This window comes from Portunus trituberculatus, chromosome 21, assembly GCF_017591435.1.
Source record: "Portunus trituberculatus isolate SZX2019 chromosome 21, ASM1759143v1, whole genome shotgun sequence".
Taxonomy (NCBI): domain Eukaryota; kingdom Metazoa; phylum Arthropoda; class Malacostraca; order Decapoda; family Portunidae; genus Portunus; species Portunus trituberculatus.
The window spans coordinates 2,004,860-2,019,838 of NC_059275.1; the positions used below are offsets into that span (position 1 = coordinate 2,004,860).

General features: G+C 38.9%; 3 protein-coding genes across 6 annotated transcripts in view; 2 read left to right on the forward strand and 1 right to left on the reverse strand.

The window, feature by feature from the left end:
* Window positions 1-2,396, forward strand: part of LOC123507251 (mitochondrial uncoupling protein Bmcp-like) — a 22,865-nt gene extending 20,469 nt beyond the window's left edge. The window contains exon 9 of one of the 2 annotated variants that reach the window (XM_045260014.1): window positions 622-1,044. In XM_045260014.1, coding sequence (XP_045115949.1) covers window positions 622-768 — 147 coding nt within the window. In that variant the 3' untranslated portion in view covers window positions 769-1,044. Of the gene's footprint in view, window positions 1-621; window positions 1,045-1,291 lie in introns of those variants that run through there. The other variant, XM_045260015.1, reaches the window with a different exon arrangement.
* Window positions 2,387-8,094, reverse strand: LOC123507252 (NADH dehydrogenase [ubiquinone] iron-sulfur protein 6, mitochondrial-like). The gene is made up of 4 exons (XM_045260016.1): window positions 7,901-8,094; window positions 6,821-6,971; window positions 3,361-3,537; window positions 2,387-2,745 (listed from the first exon to the last, which is right to left on the reverse strand). The coding sequence occupies exons 2-4, from the start codon at window positions 6,947-6,949 to the stop codon at window positions 2,680-2,682; spliced, it is 372 nt and encodes a 123-aa protein (XP_045115951.1). The 5' UTR covers window positions 6,950-6,971; window positions 7,901-8,094; the 3' UTR covers window positions 2,387-2,679.
* The window catches only part of LOC123507250 (zyxin-like), a 42,056-nt gene continuing 34,774 nt past the window's right edge, over window positions 7,698-14,979 (forward strand). For 2 of the 3 annotated variants that reach the window (XM_045260012.1, XM_045260013.1), the window contains exon 1: window positions 7,698-9,944. In XM_045260012.1, the coding sequence (XP_045115947.1) occupies window positions 7,848-9,944 (2,097 nt within the window). In that variant the 5' untranslated portion in view covers window positions 7,698-7,847. The remainder of the gene's footprint in view (window positions 9,945-14,979) is intronic. The other variant, XM_045260011.1, reaches the window with a different exon arrangement.

Genomic DNA, 14,979 nt, shown 5'->3' on the forward strand with positions numbered 1-14,979 from the left:
ATAATTATCTGCAGCCAAAGAAAGAAAAATAAAACTTATGGATGAAAGAACCAGTTGCAGTGAATGAATTATATGAACAATGATTCTATCCAGCACTGTTGCAACCATGGATCAGCAGCACCTGTAGAGGACAAACAAATAGCAATAATGAGCAATAATGAGTTTTGATGGGTGGTAATGCTATTGTGGTGCATTTAGTTTGTTTACATTCTGGTGATCAATAAAAATTGGATCAACAAGCCTGGACAACGGAAAATGAGCGAGTGGATATAATTTTTAACAATTGGTAAATTTAAATATTGAATAATGAGGCATCGAATAGCAAGGGAAACTGGTGTACTTTTATTGAGAAATAGTTCTTCACATATTTCCCCAATCTGTCTACTCATTTTAGCTTCTAATTGTCCACAATGAGGTACCGTATTTGATGGCATATAGGATGCACCTTTTCCTGGTACTACTTTTACCTACCCTAATTTCATGCATCATTATTTTATTGCTGGTATCATTATCATTACCAGTATTATCACTTTAAAAATAAATCGTAAAAATTAAGGCAATCAAACCTGTGAGACTGTGATATATGTTTATAAATATCTACTGAGCGGCTCTCTGATTCAGTGCCATCTAGCAGTGAGGAGTAACACCAAGTTCATAATCATAGCAAAACAACGTCCTCACTGTTATGGCAGTGGGAGCAAAAAGATTGAGCTACACAATCTCCTACAAACTACAAATGATAGATTATGCCTAGGACCATGGCAGTAGAGCAGCCGCAAGGGGTTTTGAGCCATCACCTACGGAAAAAAAATTATATATGTTTGGCAACAGCAAGATCAACTGAAGCCTCACAAGGAAAGATAAATGTTTACTGCTTGTGTAATGTGCTGCTAGATTGCTTTCAACAGTATATGCTTAACTACACTAAAAACTTTTGCCTGAATTTGACTTGTTTGCTGAGATTGGTGTGTCTTGTATCTTGTATATTCATGTCTTCTACAGTATACGCCGTCAAATCTGCTAAATAAAATGCTTCAAAATGTACGCTTTTTTATACTGTCTTATTTCTTCATTTTCATACTATTATGTGGTATAAAAACTGGGCACAAATAGACAAAAAATGACAGCTTGGAAGTTCTAGTGTCAATTTGAATTATTACCATAGGTTCAGCTATCGTGATTTCGGGTATCGTACTGTGATAGATGCACCAATTAGGTGCGATAGCAGAGGGTTGAGTGTATATACCTCATTTTCCAATCACCTCTATCTACTATTGAATCTCATTTTCAGACAGTGAAGTTGGAGGGGCCATTGGCATTGTACAAAGGTTTCATCCCCACATGGCTGAGGCTTGGTCCGTGGAACATTATATTCTTTGTTACATTTGAGCAGCTCAAAAAGTTATACTAAGGACTCGGTATGTGTGAATCCAATGTGATGGCCTTCACAATCTCAGCTAGCCTTGACAATCTTCTGAGATGTTCAAGTTTACAAGAAGGAATCACAAAAGCCATTTTTGAGGACATTATGGTAACTTGTACTTGTCAGTTTTATAACTTTCGATAATTCTCCTTTGCTAACAAAAGAATTTAATGTGTCGAGACATTCTGCCTACTCAGAAATGGTTTTTATATTGTATGCAGAAGTTCTTCTGATAACGTCAGAATTAAACTGTTGAAGGATCTCATATTTAATCTGTTATGCCAGACATCAATTGCATTTTTTGTACAGGCTCCATTATCATCCTCAGTTAATGTGATATGCATTGTTATACTTTATAATTTTTAGCTGTACATAGCTTTCATGTAGTGGTATTTTTATGTCACATCAAAAGTGCAATGTAAATGTGTTACAAGTGTAATGTTTGAATGCCACAGTTTAGTAGTCTCAAGTAAAAAATTTTAATGAAAAGTGTGGATAATGTTGACAATTGTCGCATCCAGAAGTCTGTAAGTTTGCTTTATTTGAAATAATAGTCTTTATGTATTTTTCGGTATAACCTACCTATGATGTGGTTTTATTTATTTTTTAGGTATAATTTTTGTATATCTTGTTTGAAACTGAATGAAATCATTTAAGGAAATGACAGTTCATATATGAATGTATATTTTTGTAAAACATGTTAGGTGGCCTACTGTAGAACACTGAAAAGCTTCAATTTATGATGTCAAGTGAGCTGCTGTAGAACACCAAAGTGGTTAGGGAAACCTTTGTCTTGAGAGTGCTACGTATAGTGTAAGGCAGTGAGGTAACTTGTGTCCGTGTTTGATGGATAAAAGAATGAGAAAATGTGCAGATACTGAACAACTTATTTTTATCCCTCAAATGTAATGGTTGTAATAGGAAGATTTATAAACTGTTACAATGCATTAAATAAATTAGTCATTTTTAAGTATAATTTACTGTTTATTCACAATATATACATTCAGATGTTAAATTATTAATGTGTTGGCCCATAAAGAGACCATCCTAACATCTCTCCCAGTGCCAGATCCTTGCATACAGGGACAAGACCTCTGAAACTCTCCAGCACTGGAATGACACAAGGGCAAAAGTATGACACCCAAAACACGTTAAACTAAATATTCTTTTCTTCTTTTTTTACCAGGGAAGGCATGAGAATAAATGTGAACATAACTAAATGTGGAACAAATGGCCTACAGATACAATAGATAAGACTAATGAGCACTGTCCTTATAGTAACGTAATCCACAGTAGATACACCCATGGTTCCCCTCATCATCCTGCAACAAGAAAGTATGCTTATTTATTCAAAGGAACTGACAAAAAATACTTTCATGGATAATGAACAGTCTAATATTGAATATTTACAAAGATATATACTTGTATCTTCAGAAAAATGTCCTTCAAAACAAGGCATACGTGATATGACTGACATGGATTAAGGGAAGAATTATACAAGGATAGAAATGTGTGTAGAAATAGACTGTCCTTAAATTCCTAGAGCAGGTTTGATGAAACATTGTTGTAATACTATAATATGTCACCAAGGAGGGAGAGAGAGAGAGAGAGAGAGAGAGAGAGAGAGAGAGAGAGAGAGAGAGAGAGAGAGAGAGAGAGAGAGAGAGAGAGAGAGAGAGAGAGAGAGAGAGAGAAATGAAATGCAGAGAAAAATTAAAGACCCTGTAAGAAATACGCAATTATTTACAAAGAATAAAAAACTGCACAAATATTACTGACAAAATTAGGTGGAAAATGGATTACTGGAGGAAAAAAAAAAAAAAAAAAATTCAATAGAGGAATTCAAGTTAAACTAATGTTGCACATCTAGTCAGACATGCAACAACAGGCAAAATAAAAAATCTGTAAATTACCTCCTCAATTAATATAATACTGACCAAGTTAATATACACTCTAGGGTGTCCCAGGGCACCAGGACCTCCGTCACAGGCTGCTATACGACCTTGTACTGCCTTCGGGGGAACTTCTTGGATGAGATTGATGGCCCAGCGTGTGTTGGTCTGCCTTGGTGAGCCAATAAACCTTGCATTTTGGTAGTCATCTTCATCAAACACCTGCAACAAAATGAATTTATATGTACACATTTGAGAAAACTTTAATATTCTTTGTAGGAAGAATCTTACATGTATAATATTAAGTTTGAAAATTGCTGCAAATCAGTTAGAGTTAGGTTGATACAGTAATACAGTGGACCCCCCCGACCTGAAACTCCTCGGACTTAATGAAATTTGTACTCAAGGAAAAAGTTAATTAAATTATGCATCCTGGAGGTTGACCAAAACCTGGACCTTAACCAGCCAATGAAGGCTGAGGAGCATCAGTTATGCCTCTGTTTGTTATGGTCCGGTGAAGTCACCATGGTTAAGTCAACCATAATTGAAAGCAAAAATATGTACTATCGAAACAACTGATTTTGCCAAAGGATCTTTCTAGTGTCTAAGCAAAAACTACATCACTGGAGTCTACACTAGTTGGTAGTAGCTACTATTTGGTTAGATAGAAGGAATTCATATAGGTTTTTGACTATAATTCTTTCTAAAGTGTTGCAGCATACTGAAGTAAGGCTGATTGATCTACAATTGAGAAGAATGTGTCTTGATTCCTTTCTAAATATGGTACTCAATTTTATATTTGTTCCACTCAACAGATAATCTACCCTTGAGTAGGGATTTCTAAAAAAAAAAGAAAAGCGGGATAGCCAAATTAAGGAGAAAGGAATGAAGACACATCTTTGAATCGACATCTAATCATGCAAATCTCATCCTTATTTCAAGAGATATTGACACACTGTTAATAGATGCATTTGAGTGTTGATGTGGAAATGGTACCCTGAGTCCTCAGTGCCATATAGCTACCAGACTGAAGTAATAGGCTGGGAACACATAAGTGACTTTGTAGCTCCATGTGATTTAATACACAAATTATCGTTGGTTGGGAGAAATTAGAAATTGTCCCCCAAAAAACATTACAAGACCTTGTAGTAGGTAATAATATTATGTTTGGTTAATAACCCTTGGGGGTCAGGTCTGGGTGGCTGGAGGGGAGATTTAGGTTAGGGTAAAGACTAGGGGGTTTGGAAAGGTGCAGCCCCCCAGTTACTTTAGTTAAGGGGGATGTCTGGGGCAGCACAGCCATCCCCTTGCTAGACAACGTTTAGGTTAGGTTCAGTTAGGTTAGGGTAAAGATCCTAGGGGGGTCTGGGGGGGCACAGCCCCTCAGCCAGTCTAGGTGACAGTCTCAAGGGGGGGGATGCAGTCTGCCCCCTCTCCTAGAAGATGTTTAGGTTAGGTTTGGTTACATTAGGGGAATGACCTTAGGGGGGGATCTGGGGGGTACAGCCCCCCTAGCTAATTTAACATGTTCCCTGCAATGTGACCCACTGGTGGGTCGTACAACAGTTTTCACATATATCACATTTTAATCTTACTAATAATAGAAATATGATGATATAGTAAAATTTCAGTAAACAGTACGTATGTGTAGGAGGACATAATAGACACTGATTGATAAATAATATGAGGATTATTTTGTTTTTAGTGTTATGAAGATCAAATGAAATAGTCTTCTTGTTTCCATATTTTTGTTCTAATACACATAAAAAACTATATTATCTGGCATTTCTTCCTTCAGAAGAATATAAACCTTATTTTTATAACAAATTAATGAAATAGGTATTATAATTGGACTTTCTTTGACAAGCTTCAATGATTTTTCTATTATTTTTTTTTTATTTTCCTGATATTATTTGGATGATTTGTAAAAAAAAAAAAAAAAATGAAGCTGCCATTGGTGATCCTTTTAAACAGCATTTATAAATAATCATAAGTACAGAAACATAGCAAAATAAATAAAAAAAATATATCTCCTATAAAGATTAACTTAAAAATGTGTTTTTTTCTTTTTTTCTAATACATGTAAGAAAACTAAATCATTTTACATTTTTCTTCAGAAGAACATCAAACTTTTCTATAACAAATATTTCAAGCTGAGATATCACAATTGGCCTTTCCTTGATAAGCTTCAATAATATTCTTTATTGATCTTTTCATAATTTCTTAATTTTCCTGATATCATCTTTATTATCTTATTTTATCTTCTCTCTCTTCTGTTGAACTAAGTTGACCATAAAACTGTGTAGCATTCATTTTCTAAATATGGAAAACAAAACAAATAAACAAATTTATGAAAGGAAAAATACAGTACAGTACAGAGACGCACTGATATCGCCAAATAAAGTATGCCCACCGGTGGGTCATATCGCAGAGAAGTAATAAATTTTTCATGGTATGCGATGTGACCCACCGGTGGACAAACACTTTGAGGTTGCCAGTTTGTTTGGGTGTTCTCCCAGACAACACCCTCCTTTTGTCGCTTCACTGGCTTGACCAGCACTGACATGACAACAATTTATTTGTATTGCAGTGTGGGCGAGTTTACCATGCTGGCAATCGCAGGGAACACGTTAAGCTAAAGGGGTCCATAAATTTTTTGGGAAGCAAATTTTGCTAAATCTGTCTCCTCCTCTTCCCAAAATCCATGATTCCCCATTTGCTCCCATGCTTGCTGAGTGGGAATGGGGGTAATTAAAAATACTTAAGGAGGTGCTACTGGTAAGATTTATCCTTGAGTGAAACTGCAAATAGACCATACTTTCACCTTACTGATAAGAGTTGCTTCATAATGTACTTGCTGAGTCACATAATAAAATTGCCCCAGTATATGATCAGCCTGTTGAGATAGCCTGCCATACATTGAGATCTACTGTGCTTATAGGCCAACGAAGCATTTCTTTTGTTAGACTCAAGGGAGTGAGGAGGATGTTGATGGAGCTGGTGGGGACCATCAAGTAAAATAGTATACTAGCCATCCATTGCCTGTTGGTTTGTTTTTCTTTTGCTCTTTTGGATGGAGGATACAGAAGATACTGTTGAGGGACTGCCCTCATCATGGTAAGTACAGACTGGGCAATGAGGAATGCCACAAGCTTGGAGAGCATTTCATCTCTAGATATTCCATGGAACTCAAAATCCCAAGCAAAATTTAGTGGAGAAGATTTTATCCTGTTGTATTTGCCACTATGATAAAGCATTATTACTTTATTCAAAATAATAATACATAATTAAGGATCAGTGGCCACAATTTGGGGAGTTAGGTAAAAGCTTGGTCAATAGTCCCTTGAGAAGAATTAGAGGGATGGAGATAGACCATGTGTGAGATTGTCTTGCCTAGAGCTAGTCCATAGTGTGGGACTGTGCTACCTAGAGCCCTAGACCTACCTGGGGCTGCTCTGCCTGAAACTAATAGGTCATTGTGTGGGGCTGCCCTGCCAAGGCTTACCTGTCCAGTGTGAGTGGGGCTCTGATCCTGGGCGGGGGCTGAGGTATGAAGGGCAGGCAGGGAGCCGCAGACACGCCGGCTTAGTCCAAGCCGGGGCAGGGACAAACAAGATCTCGCCAGATTCGCCATCTTACTGCCAGCTGACTGGGGACTGAAATTGAGAGGGATACAAGCGGGGGACCAAAGGGTTACAGAGGTAAAGCTTAACATGGGACAAGAGAAACTATACCTGGATTAAACAATGAAATTTAGAAAAAAATATGTATTCTCCACAATTTTTAAGTTTTTGAATACACTTTTGATTGCAGATATTATTTTTTTTCATTACATATTTCAAATACTGGGCAAAGACAAACATCTCCAAAAAATGTTTATAAAAACATAGGATGTGAAACATGGATGCATAATGAATAAAACTTATTAAAGAATAAAGTTGGACGCCAGTGCCTGTGCTCTTTCACTGATACAAAATAATGATGTGAACACAATTCAATACTGAAAAATTGATCTGTCAAAGTAAATTCAAGAATTTCAGTACAATTAGAAAAATTGTTTTCCTTAAATATATCTGACAAAATATCACGCTACGAGACGAGACGTGGTGAGCAACACAGCTATGGCGGGAGTAGTATAGCACAGTTTCCCCGTGGACAAGCCGCCCCGTGCTCTGTGTCTAGAGGAAAACAATGCGAGGGTGCTGCCACCTGTATTAGGAATTTCTAACAGAAAGTAGTTCGATATAAGCAAGTCAATATCGACCTTTCTGATCGTCAAGGTGGGAAATTTTGGAAACTATTGGGTATAATTATTTATTAGCAATTATTATCCTAAGCTTTGGAAACTTTAAAGAGCCTAAGAAAATAAAAACTTTCATTGTTTGAAGTTGAGCCTTGTGTATTCCTCCGCCATGACACTTGTTGACTGTGGTCTGTGTCGTCCAACGCTAGTGTGAGGGTTAATTATGGCTATCATGGCTACTCCAGCATGTGGGGTCCCCGGGGCCATGAGTGTGTGAGTGAACACTGCCATGGCCCGGTATGGGAGCGACGCCGCCACCGAGGCCAGCCGCCTCCTCCATACCCTGAGCCTGCACTCCTCCGAGGCCGCCCACCCCTGCCCTGGCCTGGCTGGCGAGGCCTCGTCCGCGAGCTTGGCCAGCTCGCGGGAGGCGTCCAACAACACGCACCAGGACGGGGCAGGCTATGGCCGCATTCTGCCGCGGGTAACAGTGGCCGGGGGGAACGGCGCAGGCGCGGGCGGTGGCGCAGACGCAGCGGGATCGGTGCCGCCCGCCCCGCGAGTCGGCGCCATCGAGAGTCTTATCACACCCGGGTCAGACGGCGCGCCATACACAGTGCCTCAGGTGTACGAGGTACTGGACTCCCGCCGTGTGATTGCTGCGTCCAAGTTTGCCACGCCCAAACAGCCTGATGCTGTGGTGGTGAGCAGCAGCAGTGCTCCTACACAGGCGGTGAACGGGGGCGTGCCCTCCACGGGCCTGGTGACAGGAGCCACTTCGACCCCCGCCACTGTCGGTTACGCCCACATCAAGTCGACCACAGCAGTCAGCAACAAGGGCAGCAGCAGTCACCTTATCAACGGAGGCAGCAGTAGTGTGCCCCGCCCTGTCAATGGCCAGGCCCTGTACTCAGGCCACGTGAGGTACGAGCCACCGCCTGTGTACACCCGCAGCACCCTAGGCAGTTCTGCCCATTCCAGTCCCCGCTCTAGCCTCAGCGGTGGAAGTCATGATTCTCTTAACTCCGGCCAGAACTCAAGAAGCATTCCACAGTGTTTGACGCAACATTCCAGTGACTATGTTGTGAAGCCCAGTTTTGTGGGGCAGCTGCATACTTACGAGAATATAAGCTCTTATCAGCAGTACGGGCCAACGGGTAGCTTGGCAGCAACAGTCATTGAGAACAAATACGCCAGCCCGAGGTCCAGTATCAGTTCTCAAGACTCCAAACATTCCAGTCCTAGGAGCAGTTTTGTACATTCCTTGCAAGGTTCTAGTCTAGACCGAACAAGTTTAGCGAGTCAAACTATTTTAGAGGAAGGCTGTTCCCCACGGCCCACCCTTGGAAACAGGCACTTGCCTCCTCGTATTGAACAGGACTTAGAGGGCAAGCAGTTTGTGATCCCCAGAAACAATGCCTATGTTCAGGAAAATGCTCGCCACAGTTCGCAGTGGAGTGTAACCGGTGACTCAGTGAGGCATAGAGGGATTTACTACGACGGCCTCCCACCACCTCCAGCACCACCCCATTCCTTAGGACTTACCCGTCCCACCCACACTCCTGTAGCCTCCCCCAGTCCCACTGCTCTCCCTCCACCCCCACCCTACCCAGGGAAGCCCCCTAGCCTTGCCTCAGAGACAGTTGATTCCTCTCGTGTGACCTCCGTTGCTTTCCCCCTGGTGACCTCTAACCATAACTATGCTAACATTGATGTGCTGAAGAGTGTGTCAGGGGCAGATCCTCCCCCGCCACCCCCATATCCTTCCTCAGTGGTGCGACAGTTCCAGAACCTGAGTCTAGGGAACACCCATTCTCCCCTTGGTTCCCATTCTCCTGCATCATCCACTCCGTCCACTCCCTCCACCCCCTCGACCCCTCAGAGTCTGCTGAGGGCAGGGGGTGTGGTGCCCCCTCCACCTCCACCATACTCCTCATCTCTGGTTCGTGCTAATCAGCAGCAGCAGCAGCAGTTTGTGGTGCCTCCTCCCCCTCCTCCATATCCCTCCTCTGTGGTGCGAGCAGTGACCTCAGTGCCATCTTACGTGCCTGCAACCACGCACGTCGTGAGTGGGCAGGTGGTGCAGGTGCCACCACCGCCACCCCCTTATCCATCTTCTGCTGTACGAAACAACATTAACAATAGCAATAGTGTCCAGAATAACAAAAACATGAGTCAGGCCAACACGCCCAGTGACCGCCTGGCACAGTGGCAGCACAAACTGGGGACGGGAGGCCATCCCATCCCCCCTTCCACCAATACAGCCACCGCCACCACCACTGCCATCACCACCGGCCAGGCCCAGGTGCCTCCTGCCCCTTCCTCCTCCACCAAGTCCCTAAGTGGCAAAAATCTCTTGCCCTACAATGTCACTGCAAAGTCTATGGTGAGTACATAATTAAGTTTTGCCATTTATATATTTTAACCTTGGTTCATTTAGTCCTGGCTAATCATGGCTATTCTTTGGTGCATTCTTGTAAGTACTTATGCTTGATCTGACTACTTAGATCCAAAATTCAGCCTGAAAGTATTAAAATCCAAATGATCTGGTATTCTTGATAGGGCAGCTGAGTGTGTTTTTGACAAATATTTTTGAAAGGGACAAAAATATTTTTTTCGCAAAATGTTGAGGAGCCTGAAATACCAAGATGAGAAGTCAATTTTAGGAATATGGTAAAGGCTACATCACTAGGATGAGATTTAAATCCCTCACCATATTGTATAACATTAGCATTTGTCAGATTTTTATTTTCTATATTGCCACTTGGCATTCCTTTCCTTCTTGCCTCTGTGTGAGTGGAGTAATGCATTTGTTTGCTTCTTAACTTCTCTCATAAGGATAGCATGACATTCAGCAAGATGCAGGAGAAATAAATGAATAATTTTTACAGCCGATGTCTTGAAATGTATTTTCCGATTTGAAAAAAACTCACAAATTTTATGTGTATTTACCTGCAAGTCATTTCACCAAAGTTTAGAAGTTTTTTGCTCACATGACAGAGGGTTTGCTCACAAACATTTTTCTATATATAAAAATCATGTAGGCAGTGGTAACTAATCAAAACAGGAAAAACATATACTATATGTTAAGGACCATATATGTTTTTTTTCCTCCCTCAAAAAAAGTCTCAGAGAATGAGTGTGTGTCATATAAGGCCGAGGGTCAGCTTTGAGGCAATGTCCATAGTAAGACAACTCTAAAACTAAGGTTTGGGTGTGGTCAGTGAGGGTGCCTGCAGTGTTACTGTGCTTCCTCCGCCCTATTGGTGAATGATGACCTGACACCATTCAGCTTTATATGTGTGGTGCGGGAGATTGGGTGGATGGGTGCGCACACTTTTGAATGTCACATTGGTTATGGACTTTATGTAGTGAGTGATAGAATTGCATTGTATAGTATGTTCTGACTTTGTTTTCACACCATCCAAGAGATAGAAGCCAAGCGCATGACCCATTCCAGGTCACAGTCACAAGTGACACATGACTCATAAGGCCTGAGTGTGCAGGCCTAAATGTTGCCATTTGCCTGGATTTTAACATATTTAGTTTTATCATGAAAATAACATACAATTTACTGATATTCCTTCCACCTGTATTAAAAACATTATTGTTTCACTACTTACCCATCTTAGAACTACAGAGAAAGTCTACAAAAACTGTTCTATTTTTTCATCAACATTGTAAGATAAGTATGACGTGTTTCATTGTTGTTGTATGAGTACTTCATACTTCACACATGTTGAGTCTGCTGTCTTTGATATGCTACAATATTTACTTTAAATTACAGCGCTAGTATATTTTTATCTATCTGCGTTGAACACGCTCTCTCTCTCTCTCTCTCTCTCTCTCTCTCTCTCTCTCTCTCTCTCTCTCTCTCTCTCTCTCTCTCTCTCTCTCTCTCTCTCTCTCTCTCTCTCTATATATATATATATATATATATATATATATATATATATATATATATATATATAAATGATGTACAAACTTCATTATCTCTCAGGGCTCTGACAGTATTACTGCCTACACTGTATTTGTGTACAGCTTACAATAGGATTTGTTTAAGGACCAGTATTGGTTAGTTCTAGCATATATTAAGGTCCTTAAATGTACAATTTTATTATCTAATAATGATTTAAATACTTATGAGGGGACTTCAAATGTCAGATGAGACCCTTCACTTCATATACAGAGCCAGCCTTTTTTTTGCTTTTTCTTTCTTATTTTTCTCCTCTTTTCCTCAGTGCTTTCTTAAAAGACTCATCTTATAAGCCATCAATTATGGTATATTAAGGAAGTAATTTTAAATGTATATAAAATTAATTAACAAAATGTCAAAACTTAAGACATGACAAGCATGGCAACTATATAACCAATCAGCATGTAATAATGTTAAATTTTATCAGAACTTGGAATTAGATGCAGTACTTAATTATAAAAAGATATACAACATAAATCAACATGTAGTTCTCTCAATTAAAGGTTTACTTTAAAAACTCCAGAAAACAAGAAAACAAAGGTAAGTATAAAATCTGAATAGGTAATGTCATGCATGGTCTCAACTGTAAAAGAAATAGTTATTGAAATTAATGACATTCAAATGGTTTTGTAGCTTTTCAATGGTTCATAAGATACGCTTGTACAAACCTGAAAAGTAAGCATGAGGATCTTTTGAGCTTCATGTATCAATTCCAAAAAGTTATCCCCCACCATTTTGGAATAAATTTTATTACGGATCACTCATCAACAATTGACAGCCTCAGTCCATAATCACAGGTATCTGAATACATTCCTACACTCACTACATGACATTTCTTCCAAAATTCTTCAATATTACCTTTTCTGGTAAGATTTGATCCTTGAAATGTGGGGCTAGCATTGTGGGTACAATACAACACATTGACAAGCTGATATAATAAAATAAAAATATAAATGGGTTTTGTACAAGAAGATATCTATTTATTACTCTACTAATTGTGACTAGATAATTAAAAATAGATGTGATCATATGAGTGAAATGATATAACCAGACACCAGGACACCCGGAAGACCAGTAGTTTCTTCATTAGTAATCATGTGTGTCTGTTGAGGCATTATAGAACATACATGAAACAATAAACTCTTAGTATTGTGTACCTATCTACTGGATGAGTTTTCAAGCCACACAAATAGCCAGTAATTTGTTAACCAGCATTACAATAATTTGTATCTGTAAATAAAGGCATTGTTGGACCTGCAAGTATCAAGAAAGGCTGGTCGTTTTATTCGGTGACTTTTCAAGATATGCAGTAGACGAAGGTCATGACTAATTGTTTTGTCTCGATAAATGAAGGTATTATAGGACATGCAGATATTTAGAAAGGCTGATTAATGTACTGCAGTAGTTTAGTTGCAACTTTTGTGCCTGAGTTAACGCATGCATATTGTGATAGCCGTTGTTTAGGACACTGCAAAATTGTAGAGTTGGTAACCTCATTGGGACTCAAACATTTTCAAGGATACAGTGTCTTGATCTTTAGTCCGATGCCAAGTTGTAGAATGAAAGCAGTAGTTATCAATGCCGTGGTGACCTGAGATAAGAGATTAGCCATCTTTTACAATTAAGTTGCATATGATACGAAATTGAATAGTAGTATACCACACCGATTGATGGTTAAAAGCTGGAATTGTAAGATGGTGTAATTTATCACCTACAATTCCTTATGATTTATGTAATTGCATGTGAAACAAAATTTAATGAAAGAATTGGGAGTATGTAATATTATAATGTACTTTATGAAATATGACTTTAAATAACTAGTTGAACTGGTTTTGAAGGTGTAGGGAAGGATTTTCTAAATGGATCAGTGTTTCTCGCCTTAAAAATGCATAGCTACATATTGTTGTTGTAAGGGATGGGTTGTATTTTTGGCATATGCCCATGTGCTTGTTTATTTATTCATTTCTTTGTTTGTTATCTATTTTTACAACATATTTATGATCCCTACCTCTTCTTCACAGTTTTCTCGTGATCATCTTTATCTTTACTTCTCAGCTAACCATGCCAGATGATTATTAAAAAGAAAAAAATTTATTCTAATTCTTTATTTGACACAGCCTCCACAAACCACAGGCCTGTCTACCTCATGTTCTTAGTGCTCTTGGCTTCTCTCCTCCTCTGCTCTAAAGTTTATCAGTTTCCTTATCTCCTCAGTACTTATAGAGCTTATATATATATATATATATATATATATATATATATATATATATATATATATATATATATATATATATATATATATATATAATATTTATTTATTCATTTATTCATTTATTTTTATTTTCATTTATTTATTTTTTATTTTTTTTCTTTGTCAAGGATTGTTATATCAAGATTTTAATGCATTCCTGTCAGCCTTGAATCTCTCTCTCTCTCTCTCTCTCTCTCTCTCTCTCTCTCTCTCTCTCTCTCTCTCTCTCTCTCTCTCTCTCTCTCTCTCTCTCTCTCTCTCTCTCTCTCTCTCTCTCTCTCTCTCTCCCCTTCATTAAGAGTTGAATACTCGAAAAATGTAATTGATATGTAAAAAAAAAAAAGAAAGGTTTGTAGAAATTACAGTTTGTATTTTGGTTATTCTTATTGTTAGTTATTGTGTCCATTTTAATTAGAAACAAATTGAAAATGCTTTGGTTACCGAATAGAACTTTGAACACTGAAAATTACTTAATTGAAAGAAAAAGAAAAGAAAAATTGATACACGTTTGCAGTGTATATTGTATTTAATTTATAGATACCTGTTGTTCTTTTTTGTCAATTCCAATCAGTTATAATAACAAACAATCGTTATGGTTGATGAAGGGGATGAAAAGAAGTTTTATAGACCCATACTTAACTCTTCATTTCAAAACAAAACTGAAGACTCGTTTATTCTCTTAATGTTTTGATCTGGGAGACTTTAAGAAATGTTTCCGAGGTGTATCTTTGTAGTGTGGTCCTTACCTGACGGCCAAGTGTACAAATAGTGATGGAAAATGCGATGTGTGAGTCCTGCAGCCCGCTTCAGTGTAGTGGGGCCTTAATAAACAGTGACAAACAACAAGTAAGAAACGTTCACACTGCTTAGTGGAGCTCCCCCTGGAAGTGTTCCCTCTCCTCGTGTTCTTTTCGCCATACAAACAGAAAACGGATCGTGTATTGCAGGGCGAACTTACGAGAATTTGTGCGAGAATATTGTACACACACACACACACACACACACACACACACACACACACACACACACACACACACACACACACACACACGTAGGTATGTAAGTACTGTCATTCGAATAAACAGTATATTATTATTATTATTATTATTATTATTATTATTATTATTATTATTATTATTATTATTATTTTACACACACACACACACACACACACACACACACACACACACACAC